This window comes from Scyliorhinus torazame, chromosome 7 (assembly GCF_047496885.1).
Source record: "Scyliorhinus torazame isolate Kashiwa2021f chromosome 7, sScyTor2.1, whole genome shotgun sequence".
NCBI classification, from domain to species: Eukaryota; Metazoa; Chordata; class Chondrichthyes; order Carcharhiniformes; family Scyliorhinidae; genus Scyliorhinus; species Scyliorhinus torazame.
In genome coordinates, this window is record NC_092713.1 from 60466865 (window position 1) to 60493562 (window position 26698).

General features: G+C 49.6%; 1 protein-coding gene across 3 annotated transcripts in view; it reads left to right on the forward strand.

The window, feature by feature from the left end:
- The window catches only part of LOC140426248 (ERI1 exoribonuclease 3-like), a 632563-nt gene that overhangs the window by 250493 nt on the left and 355372 nt on the right, over positions 1-26698 (forward strand). For all 3 annotated transcript variants that reach the window (XM_072510772.1, XM_072510770.1, XM_072510771.1), the window contains exon 7: positions 17985-18084. In XM_072510772.1, coding sequence (XP_072366873.1) covers positions 17985-18084 — 100 coding nt within the window. The remainder of the gene's footprint in view (positions 1-17984; positions 18085-26698) is intronic.

The following is a 26698-nucleotide window of genomic DNA, read 5'->3' on the forward strand; positions in this document are numbered from 1 at the left end:
GGTCTGAGAGCTTCACGACTTCAGGGTAATTTGAGAAATAGTCAATAATCCACACGTAGTCATGACCATTCGCACGAAAGAGGTCGATGCCAACCTTGGACCACGGGGAGGTCTTGATTTCATGCTGCTGGAGCGTCTCCTTGCTCTGCGCTGTCTGGAAGCGTTGACAGGTCGCACAGTTGAGGACCATGTTCGAGATGTTCTGGCGAATACCGGGCCAGTAGACCGCCTGCCTGGCTCTGCGTCTGCACTTCCCGACACCCAGGTGTCCCTCATGGATTTGGCTGAGCACCAAGCTCTGGAGACTGAGTGGAATGACAATCCGGTCCAGCTTGAGGAGGATACAATCAATCACCGTCAGGTCGTCCATTTCATTATAAAATTGAGGGCACAGCCCTTTCTGCCAGCCATTGGCGAGGTGGTGCATGACACGCTGCAAGAGGGGATCTTTGGCTGTCCCCTCGTGGATACGAACCACCTTCTCATCAGATGCCGGGAGGGTGCTAGCACACAGCTGCACCTGTGATTCAATCTGCTGGATGATTTCCAGTGATTCACTGGGCAATGTGATGGAGCGGGACAATGCATCAGCGATGATGAGCTCCTTGCCAGGCGTGTACACTAAGTCAAAATCATATCTTCTGAATTTGAGGAGGATGCGCTGCAACTGAGGCGTCATGTCGTTCAGGTCCTTGTGGATAATGTGGATCAGAGGCCTATGATCTGTCTCTACAGTGAATGTTGGCAGGCCGTAGACATAGTCGTGAAACTTGAGAATTCCAGTGAGAAGACCCAGGCATTCCTTCTCTATTTGCGCATATCGTGTTTCAGTGGGCGTCATGGCCCTTGATGCGTAGGCTACTGGTGCCCAGGATAAAATATCATCGCGTTGGAGCAGCACCACACCGATGCCATCCTGGCTCGCATCTGTTGAGATTTTTGTCTCCCTGTCGGGGTCGAAAAGTGCCAAGATGGGTGCCGTGGTGAGCTTGACTTTCAGCTCTGCCTGATGTGCTGCTTGCCACTCAAAGGCAATGGACATTTTCACCATGTGACGTAGGGCCGTGGTGTGTGAGGCCAGGTTTGGGATGAACTTGCCCAGAAAATTGACCATGCCCAGGAAGCGCAACACCGCCTTGTCTTCAGGGACCTTCATGGCTTCGATTGCCTTGACCTTGTCTGTGTCCGGGCGCACGCCCTGCTGAGAGATCTGGTCACCTAGGAACTTGAGTGTCGACATGCCAAAGCAACATTTGGACCTGTTCAGCTTCAGGCCATTGGCATGGACGCGGCGGAATACCTACTGGAGACGGGAAACATGCTCTTCAGGGGTCGTGGACCATATGATGATGTCGTCCACGTACACACGAACCCCTTCAATGCCCTCCATCATCTGCTCCATGATGCGATGAAAGATCGCTGCTGCCGACACAATGCCAAACGGCATGCGATTATAGCAGTATCTGCCAAACAGTGTGTTGAAGGTGCAGAGCCTTCTGCTGGACTCATCCAGCTGGATTTGCCAAAATCCATGTGACGTATCTAACTTGGTGAAAAAACGTGCGTGTGCCATCTCGCTGGTGAGTTCCTCCCGCTTCGGGATGGGGTAATGTTCATGCATTATGTTCTTATTGAGATCCTTGGGATCAATGCAGATGCGCAGGTCTCCCGAGGGCTTTCTGACACATACCATCGAGCTGACCCAGTCAGTCGGTTCAGTTACCTTGGAAATTATGCCCTGTTGCTGAAGATCCTTGAGCTGTGCCTTCAGGCTCTCCCTCAGCGGAGCTGGGACCCGGCGTGGTGGGTCGACCACTGGCTTGGCATCAGGTCGTAGCAGAATCTTGTATCGATATGGCAGCGTGACCATCCCGTCGAACACATCCGGATACTGAGAGAGGATGTCGTCAAAGCCAGCCTGAAGATCCACATTGGAGGATGTCGTTGTGTAAACCCGCTGCACAAGGTTTAGCTGCTTGCAGACATGCGCGCCAAGTAGGGATGCCTTGTCTGGCTTGACGATTTCAAAACGTAACCGAGCATGGGTGCTCCGGTTGGAGACGAGTAGATGGCAGGATCCCAGTGCCGTGATGGCATTTCCGTTGGAGTCCAGGAGCCTGCAGGCTGCTGGAAGGATCTTATGGGGCTTCTTGATGCGTTTGAAATCTGCCTGTGAGAGGAGGTTGGCAGAAGCTCCGGTGTCCAGCTTAAACTGGATGGAGCAGTGGTTGACCTGCATCACCGCATGCCATTCGTCCGCAGAATCCACAGCGAGGATGGATTGAAGTTGTGATGAGTTGGATGTTGCATATTCACATTTGGTAATGATGCCCACACAGTAGGCAGAGTCCAGGCATTCTTTCTCTGGATCCGTTGTGCTGCCTGGATCAGAATCCTGTAATCGTTGTTGCACACTCTGAACGCACCGTCATCGGATTTGGGAGCGCTGGCCCCTGACTGGTGGTGCAGACCTGCACAAGGCTGTATAGTGTCCAGGCTTCCCGCAGTTTAAACATCGCCTACCTCTTGCAGGGCAGTGTTTCTTTAAGTGGGCGTTGCCGCAGTTCGAGCGCGTCATGACGTCAGCGTCCTGACACTCCGCGCGTCGTTACACATGCGCAGTGCGGGTGTCGGCCGCTTTGTTGTCCCATTCGCATCGCGCATGCGTGGGGCCCTGGGAAAAGCGCGCAAAATGGCCGCTTTCATCAATGCTGAGGTGCTGCATCCGGGAGATGGTCTGCACACTCTCTGCCTCGTGGGAGGCAAGTTTCTCATTTTCAGCCGATTTGTACTGGGCATAGCGATTTCTGGCGTGCTCATGCACTGTGCATGTTTCAATCGAGACTGGCAGGGCCATATGCTCGATTTTTAGTAGCTGTTCTCTCAGAGGATCAGAGTGAACTCCAAAAACGATTTGGTCTCTGATCATGGAGTCAGCAATATCACCAAAGTTGCAGGACAGCGCTAGCAGGCGGAGGTTAGTTAAGAAGGAGTTGAAAGATTCATCTTTACCTTGTAGATGCTCTTTAAATATGTAGCGCTCGAAGATTTCATTGGTGTCCACTTCACAGTGACTGTCAAACTTGGCCAGGATAGTCTGAAACTTTGTCTTGTCCTGGCCTTCGGTGAAATGAAAAGAGTTGAACAGTTTGATGGCTTGATCACCCACTGTTGAGAGGAGAAGCTCGATCTTCCTTGCATCAGATGCACCCACGAGGTCTGAAGCCTCGATGTACAGCAGAAGCTTTTGCTTGAATGTCCGCCAGTTGGCACTGAGATTGCTGGAGGTCCTGAGCTGGTGAGGAGCCTGAATCGTCTGCATGGTGCCGGGATACATTCGCTGGTCGTCACGGAACGGACTGAGGTAAACCACCTAGATTAAGCAGTCTCCTGATATCATGATGTGTTATGTACTCTGGGATAACAAAGGCTGCAACTGGATGCAGCTTTGACCAAAGGATACTCCAGACCTTTAAGTTAGTTCAATGTGATTTATTGAACCAGTAGCACAGTTCTCTGTGAGTTCGACTCTCTGCTAACCTAAGTGTGGTTATTCTGTCTAACTGGACCAGACAAGCTCTTAGCCACGTGCTGGAAGTGTGATACTGTACATACACCCTGACTCACTCTGTAGATGTTCATCAATGGAAAGAGACGGAGTGTGAGTGCCTCGTGCCTTTTATAGTGAGACACCATCCCTGAGTGTCCTGCCTGCTCATTGGTCATGTCCTGTTCTCTGTGTTCATTAGCTGCCTGTCTGGATATCATTATCTGCATGTTTGCATATCATGACAATAATTTGTTGAGTATTTCCTGCTTAAAGGGGAAGAAAAGTGTAAGTAGAGTACCCTACTGGGAGGCCTTGTGGCATAGGGAAAGCATCCCTGCCTTTGGGCTGAAAGCTTCGGGTCCCAGTCAAACTCAGGGACTTGATGGCCACAGAAGATGCATTCACAATATGGCCAAAAAGGTTGATTATTAACCTGTAAATCCTTCCAATATGCCCAATGGTAGACTGTAAGAGTGGGGGAGTTTCCTAGTTAATAAAAATATAATACTACGGACACTGGAGATCGGAAATAAAAACAAAACGTGCTGGGAAAATTCAGAGGTCTGGCTGCATCTGTGGGGAGAGAAAGAGAGAGCACCATCTACCGGCCGTGTTACACCTGAAAGGCAGTGCGGAGCAACGCGATAGGTAGATGACAAACAAAGAAATGTACAGCACAGGAACAGGCCCTTCGGCCCTCCAAGCCCGTGCCGACCATGCTGCCCGACTAAACTACAATCTTCTACACTTCCTGGGTCCTTATCCTTCTATTCCCATCCTATTCATATATTTGTCAAAATGCCCCTTAAATGTCCCTATTGTCCCTGCTTCCACTACCTCCTCCGGTAGCAAGTTCCAGGCACCCACTACCCTCTGCGTAAAAAACTTGCCTCGTACATCTACTCTAAACCTTGCCCCTCTCACCTTAAACCTATGCCCCTTAGTAATTGACCCCTCTACCCTGGGGAAAAGCCTCTGACTATCCACTCTGTCTATGCCCCTCATAATTTTGTATACCTCTATCAGGTCCCCCCTCAACCTCCTTCGTTCCAGTGAGAACAAACCGAGTTTATTCAACCGCTCCTCATAGCTAATGCCCTCCATACCAGGCAACATTCTGGTAAATCTCTTCTGCACCCTCTCTAGAGCCTCCACATCCTTCTGGTCGTGTGGCGACCAGAATTGAACACTATACTCCAAGTGTGGCCTAACTAAGGTTCTATACAGCTGCAACATGACTTGCCAATTCTTATACTCAATGCCCCGGCCAATGAAGGCAAGCATGCCGTATGCCTTCTTGACTACCTTCTCCACCTGTGTTGCCCCTTTCAATGACCTGTGGACCTGTACTCCTAGATCTCTTTGACTTTCAATACTCTTGAGGGTTCTACCATTCACTGTATATTCCCTACCTGCATTAGACCTTCCAAAATGCATTACCTCACATTTGTCCGGATTAAACTCCACCTGCCATCTCTCCGCCCAAGTCTCCAGACAATCTAAATCCTGCTGTATCCTCCGACAGTCCTCATCGCTATCCGCAATTCCACCAACCTTTGTGTCGTCTGCAAACTTACTAATCAGACCAGTTACATTTTCCTCCAAATCATTTATATATACTACAAAGAGCAAAGGTCCCAGCACTGATCCCTGTGGAACACCACTGGTCACAGCCCTCCAATTAGAAAAGCATCCCTCCATTGCTACTCTCTGCCTTCTATGGCCTAGCCAGTTCTGTATCCACCTTGCCAGCTCACCCCTGATCCCGTGTGACTTCACCTTTTGTACTAGTCTACCATGAGTGACCTTGTCAAAGGCCTTACTGAAGTCCATATAGACAACATCTACTGCCCTACCTGCATCAATCATCTTAGTGACCTCCTCAAAAAACTCTATCAAGTTAGTGAGACACGACCTCCCCTTCACAAAACCGTGCTGCCTCTCACTAATATGTCCATTTGCTTCCAAATGGGAGTAGATCCTGTCTCGAAGAATTCTCTCCAGTAATTTCCCTACCACTGAAGTAAGGCTCACCGGCCTGTAGTTCCCGGGATTATCCTTGTTACCCTTCTTAAACAGAGGAACAACATTGGCTATTCTCCAGTCCTCCGGGACATCCCCTGAAGACAGCGAGGATCCAAAGATTTCTGTCAAGGCCTCAGCAATTTCCTCTCCAGCCTCCTTCAGTATTCTGGGGTAGATCCCATCAGGCCCTGGGGACTTATCTACCTTAATATTTTTTAAGACACCCAACACCTCGTCTTTTTGGATCACAATGTGACCCAGGCTATCTACACCCCCTTCTCCAGACTCAACATCTACCAATTCCTTCTCTTTGGTGAATACTGATGCAAAGTATTCATTTAGTACCTCGCCCATTTCCTCTGGCTCCACACATAGATTCCCTTGCCTATCCTTCAGTGGGCCAACCCTTTCCCTGGCTACCCTCTTGCTTTTTATGTACGTGTAAAAAGCCTTGGGATTTTCCTTAACCCCATTTGCCAATGACTTTTCGTGACCCCTTCTAGCCCTCCTGACTCCTTGCTTAAGTTCCTTCCTACTTTCCTTATATTCCACGCAGGCTTCGTCTGTTCCCAGCCTTTTAGCCCTGACAAATGCCTCCTTTTTCTTTTTGACGAGGCCTACAATATCACTCGTCATCCAAGGTTCCCAAAAATTGCCGTATTTATCTTTCTTCCTCACAGGAACATGCCGGTCCTGTATTCCTTTCAACTGCCACTTGAAAGCCTCCCACATGTCAGATGTTGATTTGCCCACAAACATCCGCCCCCAATCTATGTTCTTCAGTTCCCGCCTAATATTGTTATAATTAGCCTTTCCCCAATTTAGCACATTCATCCTAGGACCACTCTTATCCTTGTCCACCAGCACTTTAAAACTTACTGAATTGTGGTCACTGTTACCGAAATGCTCCCCTACTGAAACATCTACCACCTGGCCGGGCTCATTCCCCAATACCAGGTCCAGTACCGCCCCTTCCCTAGTTGGACTGTCTACATATTGTTTTAAGAAGCCCTCCTGGATGCTCCTTACAAACTCCGCCCCGTCTAAGCCCCTGGCACTAAGTGAGTCCCAGTCAATATTGGGGAAGTTGAAGTCTCCCATCACCACAACCCTGTTGTTTTTACTCTTTTCCAAAATCTGTCTACCTATCTGCTCCTCTATCTCCCGCTGGCTGTTGGGAGGCCTGTAGTATACCCACAACATTGTGACTGCACCCTTCTTATTCCTGATCTCTACCCATATAGCCTCACTGCCCTCTGAGGTGTCCTCTCGCAGTACAGCTGTGATATTCTCCCGAACAAGTAGCGCAACTCCACCTCCCCTTTTACATCCCCCTCTATCCCGCCTGAAACATCTAAATCCTGGAACGTTTAGCTGCCAATCGTGCCCTTCCCTCAACCAGGTCTCTGTAATGGCAACAACATCATAGTTCCAAGTACTAATCCAAGCTCTAAGTTCATCTGCCTTACCCGTAATGCTCCTTGCATTAAAACATATGCACTTCAGGCCACCAGACCCGCTGTGTTCAGCAACTTCTCCCTGTCTGCTCTGCCTCAGAGCCACACTGTCCCTATTCCCTAGTTCTCCCTCAATGCTCTCACCTTCTGACCTATTGCTCCCGTGCCCACCCCCCTGCCATACTAGTTTAAACCCTCCCGTGTGACGCTAGCAAACCTCGCGGCCAGGATATTTATGCCTCTCCGGTTTAGATGCAACCCGTCCTTCTTATACAGGTCACACCTGCCCCGGAAGAGCTCCCAGTGGTCCAGATAATGGAAACCCACCCTCCTACACCAGCTGTTTAGCCACGTGTTTAGCTGCTCTATCTTCCTATTTCTAGCCTCACTGGCACGTGGCACAGGGAGTAATCCCGAGATTACAACCCTCGAGGTCCTGTCTTTTAACTTTCTGCCTAGCTCCCTGAACTCCTGCTGCAGGACCTCATGCCCCTTCCTGCCTATGTCGTTAGTACCAATATGTACAACGACCTCTGCCTGTTTGCCCTCCCCCTTCAGGATGCCCTCTACCCGTTCGGAGACATCCTGGACCCTGGCACCAGGGAGGCAACATACCATCCTGGAGTCTCTTTCACGTCCACAGAAGCGCCTATCTGTGCCCCTGACTATAGAGTCCCCTATTACTATTACTCTTCTGCGCTTTGACCCTCCCTTCTGAACATCAGAGCCAGCCGTGGTGCCACTGCTCTGGCTGCTGCTATTTTCCCCTGATAGGCTATCCCACCCGACAGTATCCAAAGGGGTATATCTGTTCGAGAGGGGGACAACCACAGGGGATTCCTGCACTGACTGCCTGCCCTTTCTGGTGGTCACTCTGGTGGTCATGACGGGAGACCCCTATACCGGGATCTAACCGCCTCGCCATGTCTCGTGAGAGCTAACGCAATCTCACAAGATGTCGTGATGTGAATCCCACCCATTGTGGGTGAATCATTTTTTGGCAAATCTGCATATTAGAGTGAGATAGCTAGTCTCACTTTAATATGCACTCCCACGACCTACTCAAGGTGCTGGGATCTAACCCTCTCGTCTTGGAGATCCCGGGCGAATGCCGTTCAATGCTCGTCTCCACAAACGGGGACCTGATAGAACTTGTGGGGATATCTCTCGGAGGCCCACAGATGCTTGTCCTCTGGGCAGGGTGCCACCCTGGCATTGCTGGTGCCACCTGGACACCCTGGGAGAGCTGTCTCGGTGCCAGCCTGGCACTGCCGAGTTACGCATGTGGCATTGCCAGCTGGCATGGGTGCTGCTAGGCTGGCACTGCCAAGGTGCCCATGTGGCATTGCCAGCTGGCATGGGTGCTGCTAGGCTGGCACTGCCAAGGTGCCAAGCTGGCATTTATCCGATACTGCAGATTGGGCCTGGGGTGCAGGGGGTTACGGGAGAGCCTGAGGACCCTCTTGTAGGTGAGTTGGGGCTTTAGGGGGTTCGTCCATTGTCACCAGTGCTCTCTTAGGGTGTTGTACCTGAAGGAAGCGGAGAATACTACCAGATATTTCTTAATGATTTCTAAAACCTCAAGGCCATACCGTTGTTTTCTAGAGAACCACACTGACTCACTCCCTGTACTTGAATATGGATGGAGATCGTTCCTATCTCTTTAACTCCCATTTTTTGGGGGAAATTTACAAATTTACGGAATTTACAGTGCAAAGGAGGCCATTTGGCCCATCGAGCCTGCGCCGGCCCTTGGAAAGAGCACCTCACTTAAGCCCATAACTCCGCCCCATACCTATAAACCAGCAACCCCACCCAATCCCTTTGGATACTAAGGGCAAGTTAGCATGGCCAATCCACCTAACCTGCACGTCTTTGGAAAATGTTTTTTTAAATATTTTATACAAAATAACAAATCATGCAAACAAACACCAACCCCGTACAAATCCACCCACACAACCTTCCAAAATAACAAAAAAAGAAAAGACCCCCCCGCCCCCCCCCCCTCTGCAACAGCTAACAGCGACCAATTCTCTCCAATATAAACGACCGCCATCTCCGGTAGAACCCTTCAATCGACCGTCTCACGATGTATTTGACCTTAGAGGTGCAACTACCCCACTAAATCCCCTAGCCACGCCGAGGCACTTGGCACTGAGGTGTACCCAGCAGGATACCCCTCCACACCACCAACAAGGTGAAGGTCCAGGACATCTGCCCCTGCACCCGTTGAAAGCTCTGACACATCCGAAACCTCAAAGATAGCCACCAGGGGGCAAGGCACCAACTCAATATTTAGGATCGCTGACATGGTGTCAAAAAAGCACCTTCAGAAACCCACCAGCTTAAAACAGGACCTAAACATATGTGTGCATTGTGCAGGCTGCCTCGATCAGTACCCGCACCAATCCTCTACCCCTTCAAAAGAATGACTCATTCTCGCCTTAGTGAGGTACGTTCGAAACGGAGCTATCTCGCACGCGACGACGTAGTGTTCACCCTCTGCAGTGCCTCACTCCACACCACCTTCCTATTGGCCCCAACTCCTCCACCCATTTCGTTTTCACCCCTTCCACCGAACTCAACTCTTCCCCTGCAATCCACGCATACATGCTGGACGTACTGCCCTCCTCCGACCTTGAACAGGAGAGAAGAAGGAAAAAATCTCTGAATAAAGCTCTGCACCTGGAGATATGTGAGAGCCCAACAGCCCAAATTTCCCCTTCGGCTCCTCCAGGCTGGCAAATCGCCCCTCCAAAAATAAATCCCCCAATCTCTCCAGCCGTGCCACCCTCCATGCACAAAATGTGTATCTAACCTTGCTGGCTCAAACAGGTGGTTAGCACAAATGGGAGCCAGCCTTGATGCTGGTTGGTTTGCCTCCATATTTGTAGCATGGTCACCATCACTGGGCAGCATGGTAGCACAGTGGTTAGCATTGTTGCTTTGCAGCACCAGGGACCCAGGCTCGATTTCCAGCTTGGGTCATTGTCTGTGCGGAGTCTGCACGTTCTCCCCATGTCTGCATGGGTTTCCTCTGGGTGCTCCGTTTTCCTCCCACAGTCCAAAGATGTGCGAATTAGGTGGATTGGTCGCGCTAAATTGCCCCACAGTGTCCAAACATTAGGTGGGTTTGCTGGGTTACGGGGATAGGGTGGAGGTGTGAGCTTAGGTAGGGTGCTCTTTCAGGGGCCGGTGTAATCGATGGGCTGAATGGCCTCCTACTGCATTGTAAATTCTATCTCGATCACTGGGTTTGTTGAGTACTTTGCCGGCGCCAACGGGAGTGCCTCCTAACTTGTCCCCCTACATGGCCTTGACTCCATCTGGACCCAGAGAGCCCCCAGGTCCCCGCACCACCCCAACATCTTCTCCATGTTGGCCACCCAATAATAATACAGCAGTTTTGGCAATGCTAAGCCCCTTCTTTTCTCTCCCTCTGAAGCACCCTCTCCGAATCCTCGGGGCCTTCCCTGCCCAAATAAAACCAGAATTAATCAGCTCCACCTTTTGGAAGAACAACTTGGGCAGGAATACCGGGAGACACTGAAATAAAAATAGAAATCTCGGTAAGATATTCATCTTATCCGATTGAACCCGGCCTTCCAATGATAACGGGAGATTATCCCACTTCTGCAAACCCGCCTTAAACCCACCAGGCTTGTATAATTCAACCTCCGAAGCCACTCCCGGTCTCCTGACATCTAGACTCCTTGGTATCGAAAACTAGTCTCCGCCACTGAAATGGCAAGCCCCCCCCCGCCCCCCCAATCCGGCTCGCAGCCCTGATGCACTGACCACAAAATATTAATTCTTCCCTGTATTGAAATTGTAACTGAAGAAGGCACCAAAGCTCTGCAAAATACTGATACTATTCCCTAGAGATGGCCCCGGGTCCCTAACATTCAGCAGCAAATCATCAGCATATAACCACACCCTATGTTCCAGCGATCCCACTCCACTCAATGGCCAATGGCTCAATTGCCAATGCAAACAACAAGGGAGACATCGGACACCCATGCCTCGTACCCTGATACAACCTAAAGGATCCAAATCTCATGCGACGGATTTCTCCGTACTTGAGACTATGTGTTGATGCCGGGGCAGGATTCATCGAATTCCACGAAAGCAAAACTGGTGCCCTATCTGGACCGATACAGCAACTGTTGAGGGGCTAGCATCAGCGCTACGTGGAACACAATCGATTCCAATGAGAAACAATTTCAATTTCGCTGGATTCGCAAGTGACACCCAGGAGGCTGACAAGCTGCAGCCACATATACAAACTTCACTCGCCACACACACCATCCCAGCCAACAAGATGGCAGAAAGGAGAGCGAGCCCGAAACTCATGGAGACAGAGCCTGAGACCCTCCTGGACACCGTGGAGGAGAGGCGGGCCACTCTGTCTCTGGGAAGGAGGCTGCCAGCCGCTGCTGTTCGCCGTGCCTGGACGCAAGTGGCACAGGCAGTAAGTGCCATGAGCAACACCACCCTAACTGGCCACCAGTGCCGTAGAAAACTGCACAACTCCTCAGGGCAGCCAGGGTGAGTAGGCAGCACTGTACCTCTGACACCAACCCCCATCCCACACACCTGTAACCCTGCACCACATGCCGGCACCCATACTGGCCACCATTGCCGAGTGCCCTGGCCACCGATTCCACCAACTGCCCACCCCCTGGGCTGCATGTGTCGTTGGACTGTCAACGCTGTGCATTTTCTATTCTCCCCCCCCTCCCACCCCCCCCCATCAGGGAAAGGCCACCCATAACAGCCGGTTGTGGGAGAAGACTGGAGGGGGACTGCCATGTGGCCCTAACCACGGCAGAGCAGTGGGCCCTGGATGTGGTCGGTGGGCCCGAGGAAAGGGCAGTCGTTGGGGTGGAGATCGGCCTCGAGCGAAGAAGTGAAACCCCACTGAGTTGCGGTTCCCTGTGACGTGTGTCTACCCCCTCCCCCAACCAACACCACTCTCACCCTTCACTACCCTCACCCCCACACAACCCTCACACTAGACTCAACCCCATCCCACACACACATCACCCCCTGTTCCCCGCTACAAAGATTCCCAATCCCCCCCTGGCCCGCGGTCTAATCATGCGTCCTGTCTTGTGTGTTGCAGGACCTACTGGTGATAGGGCGAGTCATTCTGGTGTCCCCGCCCCCAGCCACAGCCAGAACAGCGATGAGGATACCAACAGAGAGGGGAGTCAGTTACCCGAGACCGCACTTTAGTGAAGAGACTACTGGGACATTATCTAGTGCGCACAACACAAATGCTCCGGTATTTCAGGTGGAGGTAGGAACTCCCGAAGGGGCGGACAGTCGGAGGGCGGGCCGACCCCAGGGACTAGCTGCCTTCCAGGAGGGTTTCAGGCTTCTGGAATGCACAGTCCCATCGATCGTGCAGATCCAGTCACAGAGCCAGGTGCTAAATAGGATGTTGTCAACGAGCATCCAACACCTGTAGACACAAGCGGAGGATTCCAACAGAGTTGCCCTCTCACTGGCAGCCATGTGCCAGAGCCACCTGGACATTGCAGCGGCGCTCCTGAGCATGGCCCAGCCACGGCGGGCATGGTTGAGAGCGCGACAGCATTGCCCAGACGCTGGCTGTCATCGCGCAGACACAGAGGGAAGTGGCCCAGTCCCAGAGGGAGATGACGCAGTCACTGGCTGATGTAGCACAGACCCAGAAGGTGGTGGCACTGTCACATTGTGATGTGGCGCAGCCCCAGATGGAGGGGGTTCACTCCCTGTGCTCCATGGCCGCGAGCATGCAGACCCTGGATGAGACGAGAGCAGGTCCTAATGTCTCCATCAACTCCAGGTAAACCTGTTCCAGAGACTCAGCATCTGACAGGGACGCGGTTGGGACCTCGGATCCAGTAGACCACAGTGCATTAGCAACTGTGTGGTGCTCACAAGAATGAGCCCCAGCAGCCTGTCCATTAAGGTTGCCCACCGAGCTGCGTGTCTCTGCAGTGGTGGAGGCTGGGGATGACAGCTGTGATGCGTTGATGGTGGCATCCTCGGAGCTCTCCTCCGAGGTGGTCTCATTGGGGGGCAGGTGAGAGACAACGTTGGAAGGGCCAGCGCCGTCGGCTGGAGGACCTGCGGGAGAATGGACATGTGGTCAGTGGGAGGGATGGGTCATTCAGAATGGCAATAACAACTCACGTGCGACAGTCCATCTGGGTGGAGCCCGATGGATCCTCACCTCTGCGGCATACGCCAACCTCCGCATTGGTGTCCTCTGTCCTCGGCCACCCCCGTAACCTCCAGGACCCGTTTTCTTAAGGTGGTGAGAATTCTAATGTCCGGCACCCCGCCGCCTGTCTGGCCCCTCTCCAGCGATTGTGGGACAGCTTCTCCTGCAGAGGCACAGAGAGGGCATTGTTAGCAGCACGCATGGTTCAGGAAGGGTGTGTGTTTGTTCGGTTCGTTTGAGGGGGGGGCGTGGTTGGAGAGGGGGGGGTTAAGGTGGAGGGGGAAATGTTTCGGGGAAGGGTTTGGGGAGGGGGCAGCATGAGTGGGTCAGGGCACGGCATGGTGCTGGGCGGTGGCAGGTGCAGGCTCTTGGGGTTGGGCGGTGGCAACTCACCCATGCGGTCCTGTGTAGGTCGTTGACCTTCTTATGGCATTGGGTATCGGCCCCTCTGGTCTCGCTTCCCGAGCAAAGAGCCACTAGTACTTCACCCTAGGTGGTACCAGCTGCCCTGTGGCTCACCCTCCGGGACCCTCAGTGGAACAGGGCATCTCTCCTGGCATCCAAGAGCCTCCCTCAATTGTGGGAAAGGTCATCTCAGCGCCATGGCTGCGAGCTGAGTGGGATTTAAGTGCTGCTCTACCTTGTTAGCACAGTCCTGGAGAATCGGCTGGCATACCTTAATTTACGGCATAAAGCCCGTGGCGCCTCCTTTAGTGGACCTATTAACGTTGTATTCCGATGACGGTCTCGCCGGGCGAGCGCCGGGAAGCTTGTGGCAGTTCCCGCTCGCTGTCACGCTTTTTGGAAAAATCGCGTCCAATGTTTCCTCTGATGAAAAGACTGCTACAGAACATAATAAGACCAGTCCCTTATATTCCACAGTACGTATGGAGTCATTTGGTGGCTTCTTTCTTTGGGATGCACAGATAGTCATGAGGTTATGTTCTATATGTTAGGTTTCAGTTTGGACTCAGTAATAGCTCTCTTGCCCCTCGAGTTAGGTGGCCATGCCTTCAAACTCCACTCCAGGCCTTGCTGTGCACAACTTTCCTGCTGTGTTTCTCTACATCAGATAATTTTAATAATAAAAAATTACCATTGGTCATTATTAAGAGTGAATCAACTGCAAAATTGAAATCAATGGTGACCTCCTCGGGATCATAGTTGATACAACAGAAGATGATTTCTGATCTTAAAAGCCATTGATAATCACCGCGGCCATCACTTAGAAGTCGTGTAATCACTTTCAACTGTTTCATCAATGAACTTCCCTCAATCATAAGGTTGGATTTGAGGTCCAGGATAATGTGACCATTTTTGAAATGAAAGATAAGCATTTCCAGTAGTAGTTGTACAATTGCTCATGAGAAGGAAGGTGACTTGGGTAGAGATGCCCTGGAACAAAAAATGGAGGATGATAAGCCTATGGTTTGATTGGAATCGCTGAAGAATTAAATAAATATTTCTGGGGGGGTGTGGTGGATAATTATTACTGTAATTTATTTGGATGCTAATTACATTAAATATACTGCACCATTTGTGCACAAACAAGCCAGCTGCAGCTTATGCAGATGTGGTGTAAAATGTGATTGGTTACATTGGAGAATTTGAGCTTCCTTCCACATTCAACAATTAACTTCCACCATTTTTTTCACTGAAAGGGTCTCAAACTGTGGAGTTTTGTAACCAATTATACATACATTAACTGTCTGGTTGGTTGAAAATATGAGAGAGAACATTGCAGCTCTCATGTAAATAAAGTGCTACCTAGATTCTATGCATGTCTGTGCTCAAAGAATTGATGACTCAACCATCTTCCAAAAGCAGCATCATCATGGAGTCCTCCTCCCATCAACTCTTTTTTGTTTTTTAAAAATAAATTTAGAGTACCCAATACATTTTTTCCAATTAAGGGACAATTTAGAGTGGCCAATCCACCTACACTACACATCTTTCCGGCGTGGGGGTGAAACCCATGCAAGCACGGGGAGAATGTGCAAACTCCACACGGACAGTGACCCAGAGCCGGGATTGAACTTGGGACCTCGGCGCCGTGAGGCAGCTCCCATCAACTCTTGAAAGTCACCATTTATCAGAAGCTGAACTGCAACAATCATGACAACACCAAAGCTACTGGAACAATAGCTGGGTATTTTGAGCTCCTTTTATGATTCTTCCAAACTGCTCTAACAACTACAAGGACCAAGTTATGAATATGATACTCATCCTAAGTCTTGTTAGGTGCAACCATAACAAAACTAAAGAAACTTGAATCTCAGGAAAGAACAATTCCTGTCACTGGACACAATATACAATCCTTCTGAGGATGTACGTACAGCGGTATGTACAATCCTCAGGATGCACTGAAAGAACTCACCAAGGTTTCTTCCACTGTAGCTTTCTGACTATAATCTCTCAACATGATAAGAACAATAATGTAAACAAGAACAGCATCACCTCAAATTTCCCCAACAAGTCATGCACCATTGTGACCTGGGCATATATTACAAGGTCTGTATCCTGAAATTCCTTGTAGAAAACAATGGTGGGATTAGCATCAACATAAGGACCATTTGATTCAAGAGAATGAAAAAGTAAAATATGGTATACTAACTCAAATCTAACTGCAGTAGGGGCCATGCAACAAACTGCAGTAAAATGTGACGAACAGCTCTCATGCTGCTGACAGCAACACAGATAATTAGTGCTTCACTGTCCTTATTTCACAAGATAATAAGAAGTAGGAGGAAGTGTAGGCCATTTGACCCATCAGGCCTGCTCCGTGATTCAGTAAGATCATGGCTGATCTGATTGTGGCATTAACTCCACTTTTCTGTCCCCCATAATCCTTAAGTCCCTTGTCAATCAAACATCTGTCTAGCTCAGCCTTGAATATGTTTAATGACCCAGACTCCACTGTTCTGGGGAGGAGAATTTCATAGATTTCTGAGGGGAAAAAAAATCTCCTTATCTCTGTCTTAAATGAGAGACCACTGATTTTTAAACTGTGTCCCCTAGTTCTAGACTCCTCCACAGGGAAACATCCTCTTAGCATCCACCCTGTCAAGCCCTCTCAGGATCTTATATGTCCCGATAAGATCACCCCTCAGTCTAAACTCCAATGATTATAATCCCAACCTGGGCTGTGGGCCTAGTGCTGGCAAATGGGATTAGGTAGGCAGGTGTGTTTCATGTGTTGGTGCAGACTTGAGGAGCCCAAATTCTGTGAACCTGTTCAACTGTTTGTCATAAAATGACCTTTTCATCCCAGGAATCAGTTGAGTGAACCTTCTGAACAGCTTCTAATGGAGTTGTACTCTTTAAATAAGGAGACCAAAACAAGAGTACTCCAGATGGTTTAACTGAGGCCTTTTACAGCTCCAGGAACTCTTACCTACTTTTATACTCGATTTACCTTCCTAATCACTTGTTGAACCCAGACATTAACGTTTTGTGATTCAGGTACTAGGACTCCCGGATTCCTCTGTACCATTGAATTCTGCAGTCTCTCATCAAATGTGGTATACAACCTTCTCCGTGTCCTAACTCAACCTAAACGTTATTAGCAAGTCTCAGCCATCTCTCTCCTACTCTCTGCAAAATCTCCCAAAACCACTCTGCCTTTCCATTGTTGTGAAATACCATTAAGGGATAGTGGCATTCCATCATTTTAAGGGACGTGTGTCATGTATAAAAGGCCAGAATTGGCAGAGCATGGAGATCTTGAAAGCTTATAGGCCTGGAAGAGATAGGGAGCGGTAAAACCATGATGGAGTTTGAAAATAAGGATGAAAATTTTTTAATTGACATTTTGTCGGACCAGGAACCAGTATAGCTCGGCAGTACAGGGTTGATGGAACAAGACCTGGGACAAGTTAAGTACTGACAATAGAGTTTTGGATGAGAGCAAGACATAATTATTAGACATTGTTGGTAGGTGAGTGATGAGGGTATGGTGCATTGGGCAGTGTGCGAGGCCAGTGATGCACTTGCTGCGACAGGGCATTTTAAGATGCATTCGATGACCTTGATCATGTGGTATCATTGAACATTTTGTGGCACTGCATCCAAGTTCTCAGGGCTTGATCCCTGACATTGAACACCACTGTTATCTGGTTCCACTGCCTTTCCAATATTTTTCTGCAGGGCCTCCTGTTCCTTTGTGGCTAGATCACACCAAATTTTCATCTCCGAATGCATTATCAAGAGAACCTTCGCTTTGTCCCTTTGTTCCATCATCATTCATATCCTTCCTGCTCAGACACCCCATCCGCAAATATTTCCAATACCTGCTCCAGCCAGAATTAACTTTCCCTTCAGGAAGTGTCGGCTGGCTTTAAGCATGCAAGCTAGCTTTAAATAGTGTTACCGTCACTCAAATTTGGGGCCTCTTGCTGAGACAAGCAACCACTCAACAGCAAGTTTAGCATTGGCTACACAGAGCAATCATGCAAATTAACAGGCAGCATGAGGAAGCAACGAGTATGTCAAATGTTCATTGCAATCCCTGCACCCATTTTCAGAGTTCCCCAATTTAGTCCCGTTAATCTACCAGTTCTGATGACCTGCCATCAACCTGAAGCAGTAACTCTTTCTCTCTCCATTGGTGAACCATAACCTGCAAATTGTTTTCCAGGATTTTCTATTTTTATTTCCGATTTCCAGTGTTGGCAATATTTTGCTTTTGTATGCATACCTCTTTGTTAGTTATACATCTTAATTTCCTTTCATCCCACAGGCATACAGCTTTGCGATGGGAAATTATCCAAAGAACGGACTTCCATTTATGGTCAAAGGGTTGAATCTGGAACATATTGGCAAACTACATAGTGGGATTGGTGAGTACATTAGACTTATAGTTGATCTAAAATTGACAAGTAAACATGGAGCTAGGTGGAAAGACAAGTCCATGTGTGCCATTTGTATTATTTGCATTTCAAACTTATGGCGTGGAAATATAGGAAGTTGGTACTAATCCAAAAAAATCTACAATAAGCTTTTCTGCACTGCCCAAATACTGTTCAAGAATTAGCATTTCCTTTTTGTTTGTATGTTACCTGCAATATATTTGTGAAACAAATTTGTTCCTCTGAAATTTTGCAATAGTAATATTCAAAAGTCGATTATTGCAGCAACGCCCCATGCAAGCAAAATGTATTCAATGACTTACATACCTTCGTATAAGCGGATCCATGGAGCACCTCTCACATGACGATGGTATATTTGCTTTTCCTGCCAGAGATGAATAGTGGTGAAATTTACCTTCTGTGTTTGCGCAGCACAAGCAAATTGGTTACTGTTTATATACCCTGCTTAATTTTCCTTTCTGTTTAACTTACAGTGAAGAAAACTTGTACAATCTATCCACAACTTTTGTCATGATTTTTAACTTTTTTATTATTTATTTATATGTAACTTTTTATTTCATGATATAAACTTTAATGATTTAAATGTTAAAATTATTGTTTGCTTTTAAGTGAAGGAAACCTTGCAGTGATTTCTCTCTTCAATTTTTTTTGTAACATAACTAAACACAACTGAATCTCAGATTTATAAATGTCAGCTTGATTCAATTGGCAGCAATTTTATCTGTGAATCAAACAAAATGACTACTTCAAGGCCCACTCCAGGCCCTGAGTAATAATCTAGATTGCCACCTCAGCACAGAATTGAAAAAAGATCGTTAGAGGTGAAAATATTTGGATAGGACCTTAGACCAAGGCCCTGGCTGCCTACAAACAATGTTAAAGAGTTGTGCAGTATGGCGAGGGGGGTGGGGGGGGAGGGGGGGGGGGGGGGGTGAATTTCCAGGCATACCCTTGATTAATCATGAAAAATAAATGAACAGGTCATTGATCACACAGGAACATAGGAATTGCTGAACAAAAAAAGACCATGGTCCTTAATAAAAGCAAATTACTGTGAATGCTGGAATCTGAAACCAAAAGAGAAAATGCTGGAAAATCTCATTAGGTCTGGCAGCATCTGTACGGAGAGAAAAGAGCTCACATTTCAAGTCCAGATAACGCTTCAAAGTGTCATGTGGACTCAACACATTAGCTCTTTTCTCTCCTTACAGATGCTGCGACCCAGGCATAAGATGAGGAAAATCCAAAGTGTTGTGATTTGTTCTTCCAGAGCAGGCTAGGTTACATTATGCCATCAATATAAGATAGTCATTATGAAGAAATCAAAGTGCAAAGTGTGGTAAGAATATGGAACTCGCTACCAAAAAGAATAGTTGAAGCGGATAATATGGATGCATTTAGGGCAAAGTAGACATTCATTTTCAGGGAGAAGGGAATAGATGGTTACATTGGTAGATTTTGTTGAAAGAAGTTGAGAGGAGACTCAATTGGAGCGTGAACACTGGCATGGACTGGTTGGGCCCAATTGCCTGTTTCTGTGCTGTATATCCTAGGCGTGATTCTCCAATAATGGGACTATGTCCCCACTCCAGCATCAAAAGCGTGATTCTCCTACCTGAAGGGGGCTAGCAGGGCCCCGGAGTACTCCACGCAGCTTTGGGGCCCTGCACTTCCGGTCGGGAGTCTGCGCATGCGCATGGTGGTAGCCTTCGGCGGCTGCTCTGTGCAACATGGCGGACTCACAACGCGGAGCGGCCCCGAAAATATAGGCCCCCCCACCAGGGCGGCCGCGGACTGAGTCTGCAGCTGCTGACGACCGTTCCCGACAGGCAAAACGTGGTTAGAACCACGTCGTTGGGAACTCAGCCTGTTTTCTTCGGTGAATCACAGTGGGGGGTGGCTCTGTCAATGGTCCCCTACCCCCGCCACGTAGACCGCGCGCCTGATTTGCGGCGAATGTCCGGAGACCTGAGAATCGCGGGAGCGGTGTCGCGCCGGTTTTCGGCGGCAACGTCCATTCTCCACCCCCGCGCCGATTGCCATTTTGTGCGCGGAGGCTCGCAGAATCCCGCCCCCTATATATTGTCATGTCACAAATTACTCTCAAGTTTATCCCTTTCCACCCGTAATATCATTCTACTAAATCTTAGCCCACTGCACCGTCATCACCTAGTTTTGCCCCATCAACCAAATATGCTTTTCCTGTAATGTGGTGCTCAAAACTGAGTGCAATATTCCAAACAGGATCAGATCAAGGCTCTGCACAACTGAAGCATTACCTCCTCCTCTTGCTATTTCATCCCCATTACAATTGAGGCAACATTCCATTCATCTTTTGATTACATTTTGTGCCAAATGCATTGGATTTTAGTAATTAGTGTACCTGGATAACCAAATCCTTTTGTTCATCAGTGTTCCTAATCTGTCACCATTAAGAAAATATTATAATTTGCCTTTCTTGGATCTAAAGTGGTTGATCTTACTTGTCTTTTTGGAACTCCATCTGGCACAGTTTTGTCCACTCAGGCAATGGCAGTGATGTAGTGGTATCGTGGGCAGCATGGTAGCACAGTGGTTAACACAGTTGCCTCACAGCTCCAGGGTCCCAGATTCGATGCCCGGCTTGGGTCACTGTCTGTGCGGAGTCTGCACGTTCTCCCCGTGTCTGCGTGGGTTTCCTCCGGGTGCTCCGGTTTCCTCCCAGGTCCAAAGATGTGCGGTTTAGGTGGATTGGCCATGCTAATTGCCTTTATTGTCCGTGAAGAGTTGCTGGGTTACGGGGATAGGGTGGAGGTGTGGGCTTGGGTAGGGTGCTCTTTTGAAGGGCCGGTGCAGACTCAATGGGCGGATTAACCTCGTTCAGCACTGTAAATTCTATGTTTGTCATTGGATTAGTATTCCAAAGTCTGGGGGCCCTGGTTCGAATCCCACCACGGCAGATGGTGAAATTTGAATTCAATAAAAATCGGGCATTAAATGTCTAATGGTGACCATGAAATCTTTGTCCATTGTCATAAAAACCCTTCTGAATCTGCCGCCGTTACCTGGTTTGGCCTGCATGTGACTCCAGATCCACAGCAATGTGATTGACTCTTAAATGTTCCCTCAAGGTCACATAGGGATGGGCAATAAATACTAGCCCAACCAGCAATGCCCACAACACATGAAAGAATAAACAAATTCACGTAAGCCATCTATGATCCTTGCTAACATCCTATTCCCATCCCTACAATTTACTATGCCCCCTAACCTAGTGCCATCTGGAAGATTGGATATATAACGGCTTCTTCATCCAAGTCATTGGTGTATGTGGTGAAAAGCTGAGGCCACAATGCAGATCTCAGGGAAACACCGGGGTCGGAGAATCGCTTGGGGGGGGGCGTGAATCCCGCTCCCACCAGCCGCTGAATTCTCTGGCATCGGCGATTCGGCGGGGACGGGAATCGCGCCAATCAGCGGTCCCACCCCCACCCCCGGCGATTCTCCGGCCCGCGATGGGCCGAACTCCCGCTACTGTAATGCCGGTCCTGCCGGCGTGAATTAAACCACCTCCCTTACCGGCGGGACCAGGTGGCGCCAGCGGGCTCCGTGGTCCTGGGGGGGGCGCGGGGCGATCTGGTCCAGGGGGGTTTCCCCACGCTGGCCTGGCCCGCGATCGGGGCCCACCTATCCGCGGGCCGTGGGGGCACTCTTTCCTCTCCGCGTCGGCCATAGCCTCCGTGATGGCCAACACGGAGGTGACTCCCCCTGCGCATGCGCGGGGTGACGTCAGCTGACGCTCCCGCGCATGCGCGGACTTCCGCCGGCCGGCGGAGTCCCTTCAGCCCCGGTTGGCGTGGCGCCAAAGGCCTTCCACGCCAGCCGGCGGGACGGCAACCACTCCGGCACGGGCCTAGCCCCTGAAGGTGAGGGCTTGGTCCTAAAGGTGCGGGGAAATCCGCACCTTTGGGGCGGCCCGACTCCGGAGTGGTTCACGCCACTCCATACCGCCGGGACCCCCGCCCCACCGGGTAAGGGAGAATCTCGCCCCAGATTAAATTTCTCTTATTATTTTTTCTGTCCCTTATCTCCCAATCAATTACCAATGCCTCCAATTTTGTGCACTTACATTTTGCTAATGATATGCCGTCCCACAGGACATTGAGTTAGACTGTGGAAGCCCGATCCATATATCACACAAAACCCAGTGCCCCATGTTGAGGACGAATACTCCATTCTTAGATTTTAACACCTCTTTCACTATTGAGGCCAAAGTATTAATTTACTAAATTTGGCATTTCCTTATTGTCTTTTGCAGTATCATCCAGTCTGGGTTTGATCTTCCCAGGAGCAGCAAATACAGTATACTAAATTAAAAGAAGCATGAATAAATTACTGTTCCATCAGGAAGGACTGTTTGGGGGTTTATGCAGTCAGAAGGGAGGAGGTAAAGGTCGAGATGTTGCATATGCTGCTCTTGCGTGGGGGGGTGCCATGGAACTGGGAGGGAGTGTTGTGGTGACTGAGGACTGTACCAGATTGTCTCCGAGCAAACTGTCTCTTTGGAAAGCTGAAAGGCGGGGGTGTGACGTGGGAGATGTATTTGGTGGTGGAGATGCAGAAATGTAGAGGATGATCCTTTCATTATGGAGGTTTGGACTGGAAGGTGAAGCCAAGGGGAACACCATTGAAGTTCTCGGAGGCAGGGAAACGGTGAGAGTAGAAGTGTTTAAAATGGAATGGACACGGTTGAGGGTCCTATCAACCATGGTGGGGAATGGGGGAGTCTTCAGTTGAGGAAAATGATGATATATCAGAAGCACTGGTGTGGAAGGTTGCTTCATTAAATGTGAAGGAGACAGATAGCCATACTGGGAGAATGGAATGGAATCCTTACAGGAAGCAGGGTGTAAGGAAGCAGAACTGTGGAATTTACTGGGTTCTAGTGAATATTCTTGATAACCTATCCCCAGAAATGGATATATAAAGTAAGCTGCGCTGTGACTCAATTTAAACTGATGTTGCTGTGGTCATGATGCAGAATGTGGACTGTTACATAATCACAATGCCACACTTCAGCTACTTGCATTATTTCTTTCATGCTACACATACTGTCTTCACTGTTTGTTCACCCTTACAGAATTCCTTTCTTGTTCATTGTTCTTTTCACTTTGCTGTAATTTTGTCCTTTATCAATATTGCTATTCTTTCCCCATTCCACATTTCACTGTCATTTCTAATCATCCGACAGCCTGGAAGGTTTTGCTCCCAATCTTGCAAGTTTGTAGCCAGGTCTCTGTAATGGCTACTTAATCCCTGAAATTAGAAATACAAATTCACCTTAACTTGTTTTATTTATTAATCTATGTGCATTTGTATACATAACTCTTATTTGGTGACGACTTCCAGTGGCGGCTATGAAGGAGTAAGTCGCACATTTGGTGGCTCCCGCTCGGGTTGGACTTTTGGACCTTTCTGGGCTTGAACTGTAAAACTGAAGACAGAGGCAATTATATACTGAATTCGTACATCAGTGCATGGAGAGATGGACTCGAAGTGCTCATAAAGGCAGAAACAGAAAGACAGAGAAGGCTTGGGCTGAAGCTGCAGCGGGAGACAGCATGGCGGAGGACCGGACCTCTGGTTTGTCGACCCAGCGGTCAACAGAGCAGCTGATGCGAGTTATTCAGAAAGGCTTTGCTCAGCAGAAACCGGACTGCTTGGACCCGATAAAAGAGTTGATTGAGCGGCTGGAGCTTAGATTGGATGCCCAAGATCGGGCGATCCAGAAGGTGGAGAAGGCGCTGGCTGAGCAGGAGGAGCTTCAAACTGCGGTGGAGTTGGAGGCTGGGATGCTGAGAGACCAGCAGAAGAAGCTCCTGGAGAAGGTGGAGGACCTAGAGAATAGGTCCAGCCGGCAGAACTTGAGAATTGTTGGGCTCCCGGAAGGGTCCGAAGGAGTGACGCTGGGGCATACATCGCAGATATGTTTGAGAAGCTGCTGGGGGATGGGGCATTCTCCAGACCCTTGGAGGTGTTCAGGGCTCACAGAGCACCTGCGAGGAAGCCGCGAACGGGAGAACCCCCGAGGGCAATGGTGGTGTGATTCCACAGGTACTTGGATAAAGAGCACATTCTGCAGTGGGCCAAGCAGACATGGAGCTGTAAGTGGGACAATAGTATCCTGCGGGTCTACCAAGACCTGAGTGTGGAGGTGGCCAGGAGAAGAGCAGGCTTCAACCAGATTAGGTCACGTACGAGGAACAGCACATTTATTTTGAGTCGCCTGAGGACGCGCTGGACTTCATGAAAAGGAAAGGACTGGTGGTGGACTGAGAACTTTTGAACTTTGCTGCAAAGTTCATGGTTTTTTTTCCTTTTTGTTTCTCTGTTCTTTAAAAAAAAAGTTTTTTTCGTTTTGTGGAAGTTGTTTGTAATGCCTCATGTATTGATTTGGGACCAGTGGCAGAGCTGAGTGAGTTAAGGTTTTCATTTGCATTGTTGGGGGATGGAGATGTGCTTGTTTAGATTTCGGTGTTTTTCTGTCAGGCAATTGTGTGGGGATTGTTTGATGTTGGAGTATGTTTGTATGAGCCGGGGGAGGAACAATATGTGGGAGACAATCCGGCGCCAGAGATGGGGGCCACCAAGCTAGCTGGGCGGGCTAGCTCACGGAAGCGCAGTGGGGGGGTGTGCATATGTTTGGTTTATTAAAGGGGTTGGGTTACAGAGTGTTGTTACGAGGGGGGGGAGGGGTGGAAAATGTACTGCTGATGAGGGAGGGACTTGGGACAAGGGACAGAGAGGAGGTATGGGGAGGAGGCTGCCTGGGGGCAAGCCGGTGGAGGCGCGGGGCATGGGCTGGAGGCGGGCCCAAAAAATGGGATGGCTGATCAGCAAAGAGGTGGGGGGCAATGAGCCCCCCAACTAGGCTGATCACCTGGAATATTTGAGGGTTAAATGGGCCGGTCAAGAGGGCACGTCTGTTCGCGCATCTTAGGGGACTGAAGGCGGACGTGGTACTGTTGCAGGAGACGCAGTAACTGACCAGATTAGATTGAGAAAAGGCTGGGTCAGTCATGTCTTTCACTCGGGACTGGATTCAAAGACTAGAGGGGTCGCGATCCTGATCAATAAGCGGGTGGTGTTTGAGGCGGGTAGAATAGTTTCGGATGTGGGAGGTCGGTACACTATGGTCAGTGGGAAACTGGAGGGGGTGCAGGTGGTATTTGTAAATGTGTATGCGCCAAATTGGGATGATGTGGAGTTTATAAAGAGGATGCTGGGGAAGATAACGGACCTGGACTCGCACAGGTTGGTCATGGGAGGGGACTTCAACACAGTTATTGACCCTGGCTTGGACCAGTCAAGCTCGAAAACGGGCAGGGTGCCAGCAATGTCAAAGGAACTGAAAGGGTTCATGATGGAGCAGATGGGGGGGGGGGGGGGGGGGGGCGGGGGGGGGGGGGGGGGGGTGGAGCCATGGCGATTTGGGCAACCGAGGGTGAAGGAGTTCTCCTTCTACTCACATGTGCATAAAGTGTACTTCCGATCGATTTGTTCATTTTGAGCAGGACCTTACTGGCAGGGGTGGTGGATACGGGGTACTAGGCAATCACAATCTCAGACCATGCTCCGCACTGGGTTGACCTGCAGGTTAGTAAAGACAGTAACCAGCGCCCGCACTGGAGGTTGGATGTGGGACTTTTGGTGGAGGAAGGGGTGTGCGAGCGGCTGAGGAAATTTATTCAGAACTACCTGCGGGTCAATGACACGGGGGAAATTTCAGCAGCGATGGTCTGGGAAACACTGAAGGCGGTGGTCAGAGGGGAGCTGATCTCGATACGGGCTCATAGGGAGAAGGTGGACAGGGCAGAGATGGACTGACTGGTTAAGGAGATACTACAGATCGATAGGAGATATGCGGAGACCCCAGAGGCAGGGCTTTTAACGGAACGGCCGAGGCTACAGACGGAGTTCGGCTTGTTAATCACGGGGAGGGTGGTGGAGCAGCTGAGAAAGGCGAGAGGGCGATCTATGAGTATGGAGAGAAGGCCAGCAGAATGCTTCCACAGCAGCTTAGAAAGAGGTAGGCAGCCAGGGAGATAGGGAAAGTAAATGACGGAGATGGGAACCGGGTTGGAGATTCAGCAGGGGTGAATAAGGCGTTTAGGGATTTCTACAGTAGGCTGTATAGGTCGGAACCCCCTACGGGGCCAGAGGGGATGAGGCACTTCTTAGGGGGGCTGAATTTCCCGAAGGTGGACGGGGAGCTGGTAGACTGGCTGGGGGCCCCGATCGGGTTGGAAGAGATAGTGGAGGGTCTGAAGGCCATGCAGGCGGGTAAAGCCCCGGGGCCGAACGGGTACCCAGTGGAGTTTTATAAAAAGGTCTCTGGGATATTGGGGCCGCTGTTGGTGAGGATGTTCAATGAGGCAAGGGAATGAGGGGTGCTGCCCCCGATGATGTCACAGGCCACGATTTCGCTGATTCTGAAGCGGGACAAGAACCCGGAGCTGTGTGGGTCCTACAGGCCGATATCCCTGTTGAATGTGGATGCCAAACTGCTGGCCAAAATTTTGTCCTCCAGGATTGAGGATTGTGC